This window comes from Onychomys torridus, chromosome 7, assembly GCF_903995425.1.
Source record: "Onychomys torridus chromosome 7, mOncTor1.1, whole genome shotgun sequence".
In the NCBI taxonomy this organism is placed as follows: Eukaryota; Metazoa; Chordata; class Mammalia; order Rodentia; family Cricetidae; genus Onychomys; species Onychomys torridus.
The window spans coordinates 14,013,394-14,028,712 of record NC_050449.1 but is presented as its reverse complement, the minus strand read 5'-3'; the positions used below and the strand labels follow the sequence as shown (position 1 = coordinate 14,028,712).

The 15,319-nt window shown below is 38.8% G+C and overlaps 1 protein-coding gene across 1 annotated transcript in view; it reads left to right on the top strand.

Annotated features, from left to right (window-relative positions):
• The window catches only part of Muc16 (mucin 16, cell surface associated), a 197,643-nt gene that overhangs the window by 153,728 nt on the left and 28,596 nt on the right, over window positions 1-15,319 (top strand). Inside the window, 3 exon segments of the mRNA XM_036192391.1 lie at window positions 819-884; window positions 2,230-2,351; window positions 2,448-2,506. Of these exon segments, the coding sequence (XP_036048284.1) occupies window positions 819-884; window positions 2,230-2,351; window positions 2,448-2,506 (247 nt within the window).

Below are 15,319 nucleotides of genomic sequence, written 5' to 3'. Positions count from 1 at the left end.
ATACTCAAACTGGTATGATCACCCACTCTTACATCAGCTACTATAAATGTACATTTTAGTCAGTTCAGGTGTTTATACACCTATTGTTAATGTTTTTGTGTCTGCTTAGCATTCACCTTCTTTCTTTATCCTGTGAATACACATACCAGTCCATTTACGTATACATGAATGCAGTACTTATGTATTCATTTATCCACCTACCCATCTACTTAATTTTCATCAACACATCTATATAACAATGCTATATCAGCCCATTGAAACACACACACACACACACACACACACACACACACACACACACACACACACATTTGTTTACCCATCATCAAGTTCGTTCATTTAGCTGTCCTTTCTTCTCTTCTTTCTTCTATCTCTCCATATTGTCTTTAATTTGATTCTTCTTGAATTCTAGTTTGGCCCTCCTTTTATATAACCTTCCTTCCATCCATCCATCCATTTATCCCTTTAATTTTATATCGCCCTAATCCATCTTTGCTCATCCCTTATGCTAATCACTAATCTCAATATCTTGAGTTAATTCCATTCATAGGCTTGTTCACTTCTTCACTAACACAATCACTCTTTGTGGTAGTTCATGGTTCAGGTGTGAAAGGTAGTGTGCCTCCCTCGGACCATAGCTAGAAAAAAAAAAACTCTCTGACTATGAACAGTCTTTAATGTATGTAGAAATGGGAAGGATTTCTGAGAAAGAAATTCCTCCTAAACTGGATTTATCAGGATGACTATGAGCAATAGATAAATGAAGCATAAAATATTTGAAGAAATAAGTATTTCAACAATGACAATCCTTTCCACAGCTCCTGAGCCAGCCACCATTACCCTACCTTCTATATCTACATCTCTGCAGCCAGAACCTGACACAGGTATGTTGGGATCCATTGACTAAATTTGATTAGATCCCTGTCCCACACCTCCACCATCAAAATTCCAGTTAGGACACCAATATGTGAAGTTCCTAGTGTCAGGACCATCTTCATATGCACAAGGATCAGACTAATAATCCAACCAAGTACTTGCTCACATTGAGCCAAAAGGCACGTGAGACAAATAGACTACTGCAATACTTTAGATATTTGTGGGGTTGGGAGTATGGGGGTAACAGGCATGTAACATAATGCAGAAAGGAGAAGGCTTGCTGAGGAAAATTCCTCCTGAACTGACTCTCTCGGGATGAGTAGGAGTCATTCAGATAAAATAAGAATGAAATGTTCCAGGAAGTGAGGATTTCAATATGAGGGCTCAGTGACCAGCAACAATGTAGTGGCTATGTAGAACTAAGAGGATTTTGATTTCCATGAATCATATTGCTCAACTCCCAGTGCTGCCTTTCAATGTCCTGTCTTGGGTCATAGTGGTCAGTTCAGGATAGATGAGTAAATGAGAATGGAAGTCAATGGAAGATGAGTTGAAAGCAGTTGTAGGATGCCTTCTGTTGTTATGATAAATGTTATAGTCTAAAGGAACTTGGGGAAGTACAAGTTTATTTCAACTTACAGTTCCATATCACATTTTATACTCAAGGGAAGCCAAGTAAAAACTCAAGGCAGAAAGCTAGCAAGAGGACTTAAAGCAGACCACGGGGGAACTTTGTGTACTGGCTTGCTTTCAGGCTCATATCAGATAGCTTTCTTGTACTTCCCAAGCCCACCTGCCTGGTGGTGGTGCTGCTCGTAGTTAACTGGGTCTCCTACATCAAGTAGTAATCAAGATAATGCCCCAAAGATAAAGAAAGACACAGGTCAATATGATGACAGCAATTCTTCAATATTTCTTCCCAAGTGTGATGACTTGAAAACCAATATTAGCCACCATAAGTGTCAAATTTTCAAGCTTATACTAGCCCCTGAAAGCACACAAAGAACAATGGGTAGTAATGGATTATGAATTATCTTAGTAAGAGACTTATTTCAGAAGGACACTTTTAGTGCTCAGGATAGAGAACATCTTTAGATAGAGCATCCATTGAGTCTGAAGGAAAAAAATTCTAGTCATTGTAGTCATAAGAACTAAACTAAAATGAATAGATAATTAATTTGAGGAACATTCAGAAAAGGCAATTTGTGTGATGTAGAGTTAAGATGTGTAGTTTCTGACCTGAATGGATACGCTGGGATATGGTTGGAGACATAAACTTAACACAAGCTGATGAGAACAAGATTCTACTCTGGTATCAAGCAATTCTCAGTTGTATCTCTTCTCTTCCTGCAGCTATGGGGCACCATCTGGAGATCCTAACAATCAACTTCACCATAACCAATCTTCCATATTCATCAAATATGAGCAATGGCTCAGCTGTGTTCAGCTCAACTGAGAGTGTCCTGCAGTACCTGGTGAGAACCTTATCCAAGCAGTCTGGGGAAGGTAAATCCCACATGACCCCCTTTTCAATGCCTCTTTTCATTTCCCTCCTCCTTTACCATCCACAGCTTGGACACTTGTTCCAAAATGGCTCCTTCAACTCAAGTTGCAGATTGGATTCTCTCAGGTGAAGCTACTTTCTGATCATTGTCCAGGAATGACCATTGCTTATTGTTACCATTCTAATTCCTCCTCCTTCCTTCTGGTTCTGATCTTCATTACGACTTTTCTAAAATCTCCACACTCCTCTCTGTCTAGGTCTAAGGCGAATGGAACAGCCACTGGTGTGGATGCCATCTGCACCTACCACCATGACCCTTCACATCCTGGGATGGACATCCAAGGACTGTACTCAGAGCTGAAAAATCTAAACCAGGAAATCACCCAGCTGGGCAACTACTCACTGGACAAGGATAGTTTATATGTCAATGGTGAGTTGCTCTGTGATTTGCTGTAGAATGTCCCCCAGGCATCCTTTATTTTTTTTCTATCTCTATCAATAGTATTGGTAATACTGTATTGATCAGTTTATTGTATGTTCTTATTTTACATTGGGTGTTTCCATCCTTCCTAACCAGATTTAAAAAAAAAAATAAACTTGCTTGATAAGTATGTCAAGAGGATTATCAATTCAATTTCTCTATGTCTCATCAAATGCCAAGCCACTTGAACCATAATACCCCTTGAAGTTGGCTAAAAGATATAATGTATTTATATTACTCTGAATTTAAAAAAGAAAGGAAACAAAGCACAGAGCTACAAAGGGACTTGCCTTTCCTACACTGAATCTTGACCAATTGAAATTTTGACATGCAGCATTTTATATCCAATGTGTTTCACTAAGCCATTGCAAGTATTTGTGTACAATATTCAGCCTCTTTTCACTTTCTGTTCAGCATTTACTATAAACCATACCTTGTAAAAGAACAACAACTTTCATCTGTACCTTTTTCTAATGTGAACTGCAGAAGAGGGAGATACACCCTTTGTTTTATTCATTTATTTTTGTCTCTTTGGACTATATACTTCAAATGAAAATGGAATACTATGCATAGTACCTGCTCAATGAGGATCTTCTTTTTTATATAAATTTTTATTTGGAATAATCTCAGAAGTATAGACAAGTTAAAATCTAATACAGCTGGGTCAGTGGTGCCACACGCCTTTCATCCCTGCACTAGGGAGGCAGAGCCAGGTGGATCTCTGTGAGTTTGAGGCCAGCCTGGGCTACCAAGTGAATTCCAGGAAAAGGCACAGAGCTTCACAGAGAAACCCTGTCTCGAAAAAAAAAAAAAAAAAAAAAAAAAAAAAAAACAACCTAATACAAAGAAGTGGTTGTTATTTTTTTTTAAAATATATTTATTTATTAAAATTGTTTTCATTTAACATACCAACCCCACTTACCCCTCCCTCCCCTTCCTCCTCACCTCCCTCCCACTCTACCCCCATCCACTATTCAAAGTGGGTAAGGCCTCCCATGGTACTTAACAAAGTCTGGCATACCAAGTTGAAAAATAGCCTAGCCCCTTGCCATTGTATCAAGGCTGATCAAGGTATCCCACCACAGGGAATGGGTTCCAAAATGTCAGTTAATGCACATGGGATAAGTCCTGGTCCTGCTGCCAGGGACCGCACAAACAGATCAAGCCACACAACTGTCACCCACATTCAGCGGGCCTAGTTCAGTCCCATGCAGGTTCCCGAGCTGTCAGTCCAGAGTCAGTGAGCTCCAACTAGCAACTGTCAGCAATGGTCAGCTGTCTCTGTGGGTTTCCCCATCATGATCTTTTTTTTTTTTTTCTTTCATTTTTGGTTTTTCAAGACAGGGTTTCTCTGGATAGCTTTGCACCTTTCCTGGATCTTGCTCGGTAGACCAGGCTGGCCTCAAACTCACAAAGATCTACCTGCCTCTGCCTTGCGAGTGCTGGGATTAAAGGCATGCACCACCACTGCCTAATGAAGTTTTTTTGTTTGTTTGTTTGGTTGGTTGGTTGGTTGTTTGGTTGGTTGGTTTTGGGGTTTTTGGTTTTTCGAGACAGGGTTTCTCTGTAGCTTTGGAGCCTGTTCTGGACTAGCGCTGTAGACCAGGCTGGTCTCGAACTCACAGAGAGCCTCCTGCCTCTGCCTCCCAAGTGCTAGGGTTACAAGTGTGCGCTACCATGGCCTGGCCCCCACCATGATCTTGATCCCCTCTTCTTTTTTTTTTTGAATGCCAAGTGACATTTATTGAAAGAGGGAAGAGGTCTTAAATACAGGCTTACAGCACAATGGGAGAACCCTGGAGGGCAGAAGTTTGCTTCTGATGTTTTTTCTTTTTGGAGCTGGGGATTAAAACCCAGGCCTTGCACTTGCTAGGCAAGCGCTCTACTACTGAGCTAAATTCCCACCCCCACTTCTGATGTTTTACAATCTTACATCTAAGCTGTTAACGCCCAATATGCTGGATACACAGACAAGGACCTTCCCTTAAGCATTCAGGAGGGTGGAATCTCGAAGGGAATTAGCATACGGAGGACATCAAGGTCAAGGTCAGCAAGCAAGGCAACAGTTACCCAAAACGGGGGCCAGGGACCTATAGGTTCCCCCCCCCCTGCTTTTACTAAAAAATGAGCTTCTGACTTAGGTTGTGTGGGACATCAGCAGGTCACCTTACCCATCATGGAGACACCTGTCCAGGCCACACAGGCTCTCTGTTTTAGGTTGGTGAGCCCCCCCACCCCAGGCATTACCCATCTCTGAATACTCATTATCATACAAGCTCAATCTTGTGAGAGCTGCAGAGTTAACTGGTGCCAAAGATCTCTAAGTGGTGCTGGGCTTGCAATCTGTGTGTTTGGCACAGAAAAGACCAACAGAAGTCTTAACCCGCACATAGCTGGTAGGCTAAAGGCAACTGAGCCATTCCCTTCCTTGATGAGCCTTACTGCAAATTGGAGTCCTTGTAAGATGGTATCCCAAAAGCAAATGGAACTTGAGTTTGTAAATTTATAACTTTCAAAGCCAATTGAAATGTATACAACTATTGATTTAAATTTGTCATGCCCAATAGAATGAAAGATTAACTAACTGTGGTAACTACTTTTGCTGCCCAGGGTCTCCACTGTGCTAGCTGTAGTAACCAATTATGATATGGCAATCCCAGAAACAGTAGTAGCAGTGGTATTCACTGTTATAACAGCAACAATGGCAGCAGTGATGTCAAATTCTCTTCTGGAGTGTTTGGGTATCCACTGTCATGGACACAACTCCAGGAATACAAACCGCCAAGGCCCATTATTCTTGATCCCAGAATGACGTAAGCTGGCATCTCTGCAAAAGAACAACTAAGAACCATAAAGGAAAAACAGGCAGCTCACCAGGGTTTGTTTGGTTTTTGTTTGTTTTGTTTTTTTGTTTTTCGAGACAGGGTTTCCCTGTGTAGCTTTGCGCCTTTCCTGGAACTCACTTGGTAGCACAAACTGGCCTTGAACTTAAAGCGATCCACCTGGCTCTACCTCCCTAGCTGGGAATAAAGGCAGGTGCCACCACCGCCCGGCTGGTTTTGTTTCGTTTTGTTTTTAATAGTTCAAATTTTTCTTTTCTTTTTTATTTTTAGATTAATTAATTAATTTTTTATTATCAGCTTGATACAGTATGAATTCTTACCTTAATAGTATAATATTTCATTGAGGGTTGCTCAGTAATTGAGTAAAACCAAATCTTATTATAAGCAACAGTCATCCTAGGGTTCTCCATGCAATATATATAGCCTTATGGTTCTGTGGGTTGCAGTCTGATTGTTCTTTGCTTTCTATCTAGAATCCACTTATGAGTGAGTACATACCATGTTTGTCCTTCTGGGTTTGGGTTACCTCACTTGGGATGATTTTTCTAGTTCCATCCATTTGCCTGCAAACCTCATGACGTCATTGTTTTTCTCTGCTGAGTAGTACTCCATTGTGTATATGTACCACATTTCTTAATCCATTCTTCAGTTGATAGGCATCTAGGTTGTTTCCAGGTTCTGGCTATTACAAATAATGCTGCCATGAACATAGTTGAGCATGTATCTTTGTGATATGGTTGAGCATTCCTTGGGTATATGCCTAAGAGTGGTATGGCTGGGTCTTGAGGTAGTTCGATTCCCAATTTTCTGAGAAACCACCATATTGATTTCCACAGTGCTTGTACAAGTTTGCATTCCCACCAGCAGTGGAGGAGTGTTCCCTTTGCTCCGCATCCTCTCCAACATTGACTGTCATTAGTGTTTTTGATCATAGTCATTCTGACAGGTGTAAGGTGGTATCTCAGAGTCGTTTTGATTTGCATTTCTCTGATAATTAAGGATGTTGAGCATTTCTTTAAATGTCTTTCAGCCATTTGTGACTCTTGTTTTGTGAATTCTCTGTTTACCTCTTTAGCCCATTTTTTCGTTGGATTGTTTGGTATTTTAATGTCTAATTTCTTGAGTTCTTTATATACTGTGGAGATCAATCCTCTGTCAGATGTGGGGTTGGTGAAGATCTTTTCCCATTCTGTAGGCTGTCTTTTTGTCTTATTGACTATATCTTTTGCCCTGTAAAAGCTTCTCAGTTTCAAGAGGTCCCATTTATTAATTGTTGTGCTCAGTGTTTGTGCTGTTGGTGTTATATTTAGAAAATGATCTCCAGTGCCAGTGCATTCAAGAGTACTTCCTACTTTCTCTTCTATTAAGTTTAGTGTAACAGGATTTATGTTGAAGTCTTTGATCCACTTGGACTTAAGTTTTGTGCATGGCAAAAGATATGGATCTATTTGTAATCTTTTACATATTGACATCCAGTTATGCCAGCACCATTTGTTGAAGATACTTTCTTTTTTCCATTGTATAGTTTGGGCTTCTTTCTCAAAAATCAGGTGTTCATATGTGTGTGGATTAATGTCAGGGTCTTCAATCCGATTCCATTGGTCTGTATGTCAGTTTTTATACCAGTGCCAGGCTGTTTTTATTACTATAGCTCTATAGTAGAGCTTGAGGTCAGGGATGGTGATTCCTTCAGAGGTTGCTCTATCATACAGGATTCTTTTAGCTATCCTGGGTCTTTTGTTTTTCCATATGAAGTTGAGTATTTTTCTTTCCAAGTCTGTGAAGAATTGTGTTGGGATTTTGATGGGGATTGCATTGAATCTGTAGATTGCTTTTGGTAAGATTGCCATTTTTACTATGTTAATCTTACCTATTCATGAGCATGGGATATCCTTCCATTTTTCTGATATCTTCTTCAATTTCTTTCTTTAGAGATTTAAAGTTCTTATCAAAAAGGCCCTTCACTTGTTTAGTTAGTGTTATCCCAAGGTATTTTATATTATTTGTTGCTATTTTAAAGGGTGATGTTTCTCTGACTTTTCTCAGTCCTTTTATCATTTGTGTATAGGAGGGCTACTGATTTTTTTTTAGTTGATCTTATATCCTGCCACTTTACTGAAGGAGTTTATCAGCTGTAGGAGTTCCCTGGTACAGTTTTGGGGGTCACTTATGTATATTATCATATCATCTGCAAATAGTGAAAGTTTGACTTATTCCTTTCCAATTTGTATCCCTTTGATCTCTTTTTGTTGTCTTATTGCTCTAGCTAGAACTTCTAGTATTATATTGAATAAATACAGGGAGAGTGGACAGCCTTGTCTTGTTCCTGATTTTAGTGGTATCGGTTTGAGTTTCTCTCCATTTAATTTGATAGTGGCTGTTGGCTTGCTGTGAATTGCCTATCTTATGTTTAGGAATGTTCCTTGTATACCTGATCTCTCTAAGACCTTTATCATGAAGGGGTGTTGGATTTTGTCAAAGGCTTTTTCAGCATCTAATGAGATGATCATGTGGTTTTTTTCTTTCAGTATGTTTATATGGTGTATTACATTGACAGATTTTCATATGTTGAACCATCGTTGCATCCCTGGGATGAAACCTACTTGGTCATGATGGATAATTATTTTTTATGTATTCTTGGATTCAGTTTGCCAAAATTTTGTTGAGTATTTTTGCATCAATTTTGTTGAGTATTTTTGCATCAATGTTCATGAGGGAGATTGGTCTGTAATTCTCTTTCTTTGTTGCATTTTTGTTTGGTTTGGGAATGAGGGTAATTGTAGCTTCATAGAAAGTTTGGTAGTGTTCCTTCTGTTTCTATTGTGTGGAATAATTTGAAGGGTATTGGTATTAGTTCTTCTTTGAAAGTCTGGTAGAATTCTGCACTGAAACCATCTGTTCCTGGGCTTTTTTTGGTTGGGTGACTTTTGATGACTGTTTCTGTTTCTTTAGGGGTTATCGGTCTATTCGGTAGATCATGAGACTCTTAATCTCAGGGTCGTGGGTTCGAGCCCCACGTTGGGCGCCAGATATTGGTGAAATTATTAAGGCCACTCCACGTAGTTAAAAGGGAGGTTTATTTTGTGGGGTAACTTACAAATGAAGGGGTAGGTTGCAGGGTCTGGCAAAGGTATAGCACAGTCCGGCAGTGTTCTCTGGAGAACTTTGCTCAGTCTACCTCCTGCGTCCAGCGTCCCCAAACCAAGAGAGCGACCTCCTCTTGATCCTCGGTCTTCCGCTCCCTCCTCTGCCCCGCCTTGTGGGCGTGATCATTACTGAAGCCTCAATGGGGGTTGGAACTTCCAGGCCAATGCGGGGATGGCTATCCACTACAGAATGGTTTCTGTGGTCTTGATTTAACTTTGGTATGTGGTATCTATCCAGAAAATTGTCAATATCTTCCAGATTTTCAAATTTTGTGGAGTACAGGTTTTTGAAGTATGACCTGATGACTCTCTGGATTTCCTCATTGTCTGTTGTTATATCTCCCTTTTCATTTCTGATTTTGTTAATTTGGGTGCTCTCTCTTTGCCTTTTGGTTAATTTGGTTAGGGGTTTGTCTATTTTGTTGATTTTTTTCAAAGAACCACCTCTTTGTTTCATTGATTTTGTGTATTGTTCTCTTGGTTTCTATTTCATTGATTTCAGCCCTAAATTTAATTATTTCTTGGCATCTATTTCTCCTGGGTGAGTTTGTTTCTTTTTGTTCTAGCACTTTCAGTTGTGCTGTTAATTCATTGGTATGAGATTTCTCCATCTTCTTTACGTGTGCATTCAGAGCCATGAATTTTCCTCTTAGTACTGGTTTCATAGTGTCCCATAAGTTTGAGTATGTTGTACTTTCATTTTCATTGAATTCTAGGAAATATTTAATTTCTTTCTTTATTTCTTCCTTGACCCATTGATGTTTCATGTGAGCATTATTCAGTTTCCATGAGATTGTAGGCTTTCTATAATTTTTGTTGTTGTTGAAGTCTAACTTTAAGGCATGGTGGTCCGATAAGATACAGGAGGTTATTCCAATGTTTTTGTATCTGTTGAGATTTGTTTTGTGACCAAGCATGTGGTCAATTTTTGAGAAGGTTCTATGGGGTGCTGAGAAGAAGGTATATTCTTTTGTGTTAGGTTGGAATGTTCTATAGATATCTATTAAGTCCATTTGAGTCATAACATATGTTAGGTCCTTTATTTCTTTGTTGAGTTTCAATCTGGTAGATCTGTCTTTTGGTGAGAGTGGTGTGTTGAAACCTCCCACTACTAATGTGCAGGGTTTGATGTGTGTTTTAAGCTTTAGTAATGTTTCTTTTATGAATGTGGGTGCCTTTGTATTTGGGGCATAAATGTTCAGGATAGAAACTTCATCTTGGTGTATTTTTCCTGTGATAAATATGTAATGTCCATCCTGATTTCTTTAGATTGATTTTAGCTTGAAGTCTATTTTATTAGATATTAGGATAACTACACCAGCTTATTTCTTAGGTCCATTTGCTTGGAAAGCCTTTTCCCATCCCTTTACTTTGTGGTAGTATCTGTCTTTGAAGTTAAGGTGTGTTTCTTGTATGCAGCAGAAGGATGGATCCTATTTTCTTACCATTCTGTTAGTCTGTGTCTTTTTATAGGTGAGTTGAGACCATTGATATTGATGGATATTAATGACCAGTGATTGTTAGTTCCTGTTATTTTTGTGGTCATGTTGTGTTGTCCTTCTTTGGTGTTTTTTGGTGTGGGATTTTCTATTTCCTGAGTTTTTATAGGTATGTTTAGCTTCTTTAGGTTGGTTTTTCCTTCTAGTGCTTTCTGTAGAGCTGGGTTTGTGGACAGGTATTGTTTAAATCTGGTTTTATCATTTTTATTATGGAATATTTTGTTTACTCTGTCTATGGTGATTGAGAGTTTTGCTGGGTATAATAGTCTGGGTTGGCATCCATGGTCTCTTAGTGTCTGCATAATATTTGTCCTGGACCTTCTAGCTTTCATAGACTCTCTTGAGAAGTCTGGTGTCATTCTGATGAGTTTGCCTTTATATGTTACTTGGTCTTTTTCCTTTGTGGCTCTTAATATTTTTTCTTTGTTCTGTATGTTTAGTGTTTTGATTATTATGTGGTGAGGGGACTTTTTTTTTGGATACAGCTTATTTGGTGTTCTGTAAGCTTCTTGAATCTTCATAGGTATTTCTTTCTTTAGGTTAGGAAAGTTTTCTTCTATGATTTTGTTGAATACATTTTCTGTGCCTTTGAGTTGGTATTCTTCTCCTTCTTCTATTCCTATTATTCTTAGGTTTGGTCTTTTCATGGTGTCCCAAATTTCTTGGATGTTTTGTGTTACAACTTTTTTGTCTTTAGTGTTTTCTTTGACTGATACATCTATTTTCTCTATTGTGTCTTCATTGTCTAAGATTCTCTGTTCCATCTCTTGCATTTGGTTGTTTATGCTTGTTTCTGTAGTTCCTGTTCATTTAGTCAGGATTTCTATTTCCAACATTTCCTCAGTTTCTGTTTTCTTTATTGTCTCAATTTCATTTTTTCAGATTGTGGATGGTTTCCTTCATCTGTTTTATTAATTTTTCTTGGCTTTCTTTGATTTCTTCCAATTTTTTTTGTTTTTTTTTCTTCCATTTCTTTAAGGCAATTTTTTTATTTCCTCTCTAAGGGAGTTTTTCACTTCCTCTTTAATGGAGTTTTTCATTTCCTCTTTAAGGGAAATTTTTATTTCCTCTTTAATAGAGTTTTTCATTTTTTCTTTAAAGGAATTTTTTATTTCCTCTCTAAGGGAGTTTTTCACTTCCTCTTTAATGGGGTTTTTCATTTCCTCTTTAAGGGAATTTTTTTTTTCAGAGCTGAGGACCGAACCCAGGACCTTGTGCTTGCTAGGCAAGCACTCTACCACTGAGCTAAATCCCCAACCCAGGGAATTTTTATTTCCTCTTTAATGGAGTTTTTCATTTCCTCTTTAAGGGAATTTTTTATTTCCTCTCTAAGGGAGTTTTTCACTTCCTCTTTAATGGAGTTTTTCATTTCTTCTTTAAGGGCCTCTATCATCTTCTTGAAGTCATTTTTAGGGTTGATTTCTTCTGTTTCTTCTTCCTTGGCATGTTTGGGTCTTGTAGGTGTAGAGTCACTAGGTTGTGATGTTGTCTTATAGGTCTTCATGTTGTTGCCAGTGTTTTTGCACTGGTGTCTACTCATCTCTTCCTCTGTTCAGTGCAGGCAGTGTCTGTGTCTGAAGGTACCTCTCTTGTTCTAATTTTTAGTCTTGGTTCACTAGGATTTCTTTGTTAAATTGGTGCTTTTGGTCTCTGTTTGTTCAGGATCAGCTTAGTCAAATCAGTGTTAGTGGGTTCTGTCTCTGGGAGCAGTTGTTCCCGGTTGGTGTAGGGTGTGCTTATGGTTTCAGTGGTTGTTAGGTTCATAGGGGTTAGTTTTTTGTTTGTTTTTTGTTTTGAGGGGTTTTTTTTGGGGGGGGGAGTAGAGAAAGGTAGCTGTCTGGTCACTGGGACTCCAGTGGGTAGGGCCTAGGAGTCAGAGACCTGATCTGCCAGTCTGGAGATGGGACCTTACCTGTTCTCAGTCAGTGAAGTATATACTTAAGATTCTGGTGATCTGGTTCGGTGCCTGGGCAGTGTCTTCTTTTGTGTTCTCAGGTCACATTTTGCTCATTCGTCAACTTCTCAGCTGTTCTTTCCTCAGGCTGCAAACTGTAGGTTTTCGATTCCTCTCCCGGATGGATTTCAGCTGAGTAGGGTAGTCTCAGCAACACCTCCAAGTTGTTGGGTTTTGCAGGATTGGCAGCTGGGCCCTGGGTTGGCCTCAGACAGTGTTCAGATCCCATTCTGGTCTCATCCCATGGTGATTGCTCCTTCCTCGGGTGTTGGGATTAAAGGCATCCATGTTCCAAGCTCTTGGTTAGGAGCTTGTTTTCATTAATTCCTCAGTGGGTGGTAGCTCAGTTTCTGGTTTTTATTAAAATTGCAGCCACCACCCCACCACTCCACCTGCCTGCCTCTGCAGCCCCTGCCCACGCCTGAGGATCTTCTTGATGGATATATAATGGCAGAGTAGAAGGAAAGATAATGGTGTATATTGATGCTTAATATTGTGGAAGTGAGGTGTGAAAATATATTTTGTAAAAACCTATTGGAATATGCTAGATGTGTGGGAAGAGAGGGGATTAGTTGAAATACCAGGAAATTTTTATTCAGTATGATTTGTCAGATCTTAAAACCTGAATTGATGTTCAATAATGTATATAAGGGTGGTGTGGTGCCATATAGATCAAAGCATGCTAAATTCTTTCCTGTGCTCTCCCTTCCTCTTACCTGTTTTCTATTTTCTAGGTTATAATAGACCTGCTCCAGAAGAACCTCCTACAAGTAAGTACCAATTTAATCCAATCTATGTCTTGGTCCATATTTTTCTCCTCATTTCCAAAGGAAAATTGACCCAAATGTAAGGCAGTGTCTTCAGAGAGGCCAAGCTATCAATGGAAGATGCAAAGCCATTGGTCTCTTCTTGAAACTGCAGCTCTCGTGTGGGTTCTGAATTTTCCATATTCTTCTTGGTTGAAGAAATATATTTGTAAAAGCGTAACCTATAGAATTATGGGACTTAGTTTAGAATGTTACTGTATAATTTACATCTCCTAAAAATAAGTGTCCCCATCAATGTTACAGTCCAAGCCCCAGCCTGGGTTCTGGTCCTGAAACAGGCAAGGGGTGTCTGTACAAAGAAGTGAATTTTCCAACCATCAGATGAATTTCACATAAGTGGTTCTCCAGTCATTTTTATTTATATATCAAAAACAATCATGTTTTTTCATATTAACAAGCACATTATTTCCCATCCTACAAGGTTAACCTCCAGCAAAAACAAATATGTCAAATATGTTTTCTCCCAACTTTTACATCAAAACATCTTACCCCATCTTTAAACCAAAAATAACACTTATCATTTTGATAGTTTGGCTAAACACTAAGCCAGGTACATCCTGTTTCTACAAAACTAAAAGTTGATTTACATAGGCACACATTGCAAGAACAACGTCATTCAAAACATATTTACAGAAATAGGGTGATTCGCCTCTGATCCTGTCAGCACAGAATTAGAACAGTTCCAGGGTTCTAAAGTGACAGGTGGTATCCCCTGACAAAAAACCTGAGAAGCAGCAGCTTCCAAGAAATTCAAGGAAAGATATTTGAGAAAAAAATAGGGTTTCTATCCCAAGCATGATTGACAAAATGACACTAAAACAACCAAGAGAATCATCAATTTATATAAGAGAGAAGAGTGTATGCAAGAGGGGCAGTCCCAACCATATTCTGCACTGTCCACAAAGTCCACTGGTCCTTGCTGAGTGAGACTGTCTTTTGCCTTATCTGTAGACCCATTGGACAAACACTCATATACCAATCTGCAACCATGCAGCACAACTCCCAACACATTAGGGGCTTCATTATCAAACTGAAAATTCTGGTGACCATTTCAGTGATTTGACTAATATTGCCTATTCTCATTTACTTTGTCTAATTTTTTATTGGTTCTTTGAGAGTTTTACACAATGAATTTGTGTTGCTGTTGCATCAGTGGACATATTACCAGGCCAGTCGTTACTGAGGTGAAAGCGTTAACAGTTGAATAATTCCTTGCCTTCTCCAGTAGCATGCATAGCACCTTCCAGCACTCTGAAAGCTAGCCAGAAAGGATGAAGCTTCAAGCTGAGTACAAGATTTATCTCCCCATGTGCTATGGCCCAAGTTTGTGGCATCTTCAGCAATTTGGATCTCACCAAGAAGTTCTGGAGGGTTAACAAAAACATTGGCAATAGCTAGTAATGTTTGGGAGTACATCGCTTGCCAACAACTCCAAAAGGAATAATCCATTCCTGGTGCCAGGCTTTTATTTGTCATGCTATGGTGTCAAGTGGAGCATTGTTGCCCCATTATCTAGCAACTCCACTTAGACTCTTTATATGCATGTATGCATATACTTTAGGAAGCTTCTATAATATTAGAGTTCTGTCTGACTTTTTAGAATGCCCTTAATGTTAATTATCCATCCCTTTATTATCCCTCTGCCTGGTTATTTCACTTGGTAATGCCTATCAATTTGACAATTCCAGTTTCATTATTCCCTTTCAACCCTTAATATCACCACATCCTAGCAAATAAAACACTCAAATCTAAAGATTCAAAGCTAACAGCCACAAACCATAGAAAACATATGACTTGGTTTCTCTGAATCCAGGTTATTTCACTTAAAATGATTATTTCCAGTTCCAAACAATTACCTGAACATTTTAAAAAGATGCATAGTTAATTTAAAATTGTATGCAATTTATTTTGATCATATTTTCCTCTCTCATTATTGCTCTCAGGCCCTCCCCCACTTCCCCACTCACCAGAATTCATTTTCTTCCTCTCTCTTTCCTCTTTTTGTTTCTCTCTCTCCCTCAAAGTACCCAAATGACAAAAAATGAAAATCTAAATGATGACAACAACAACAACAAAACAAATCAATAAGACAAATAAATTCAAAACAAAAGAAAATGAAACAAAAAACTCATACCATATTTTAAAAATGAAAAAAAAAAAAGGTGTCCAATTTTGGTTCTCCACTCATT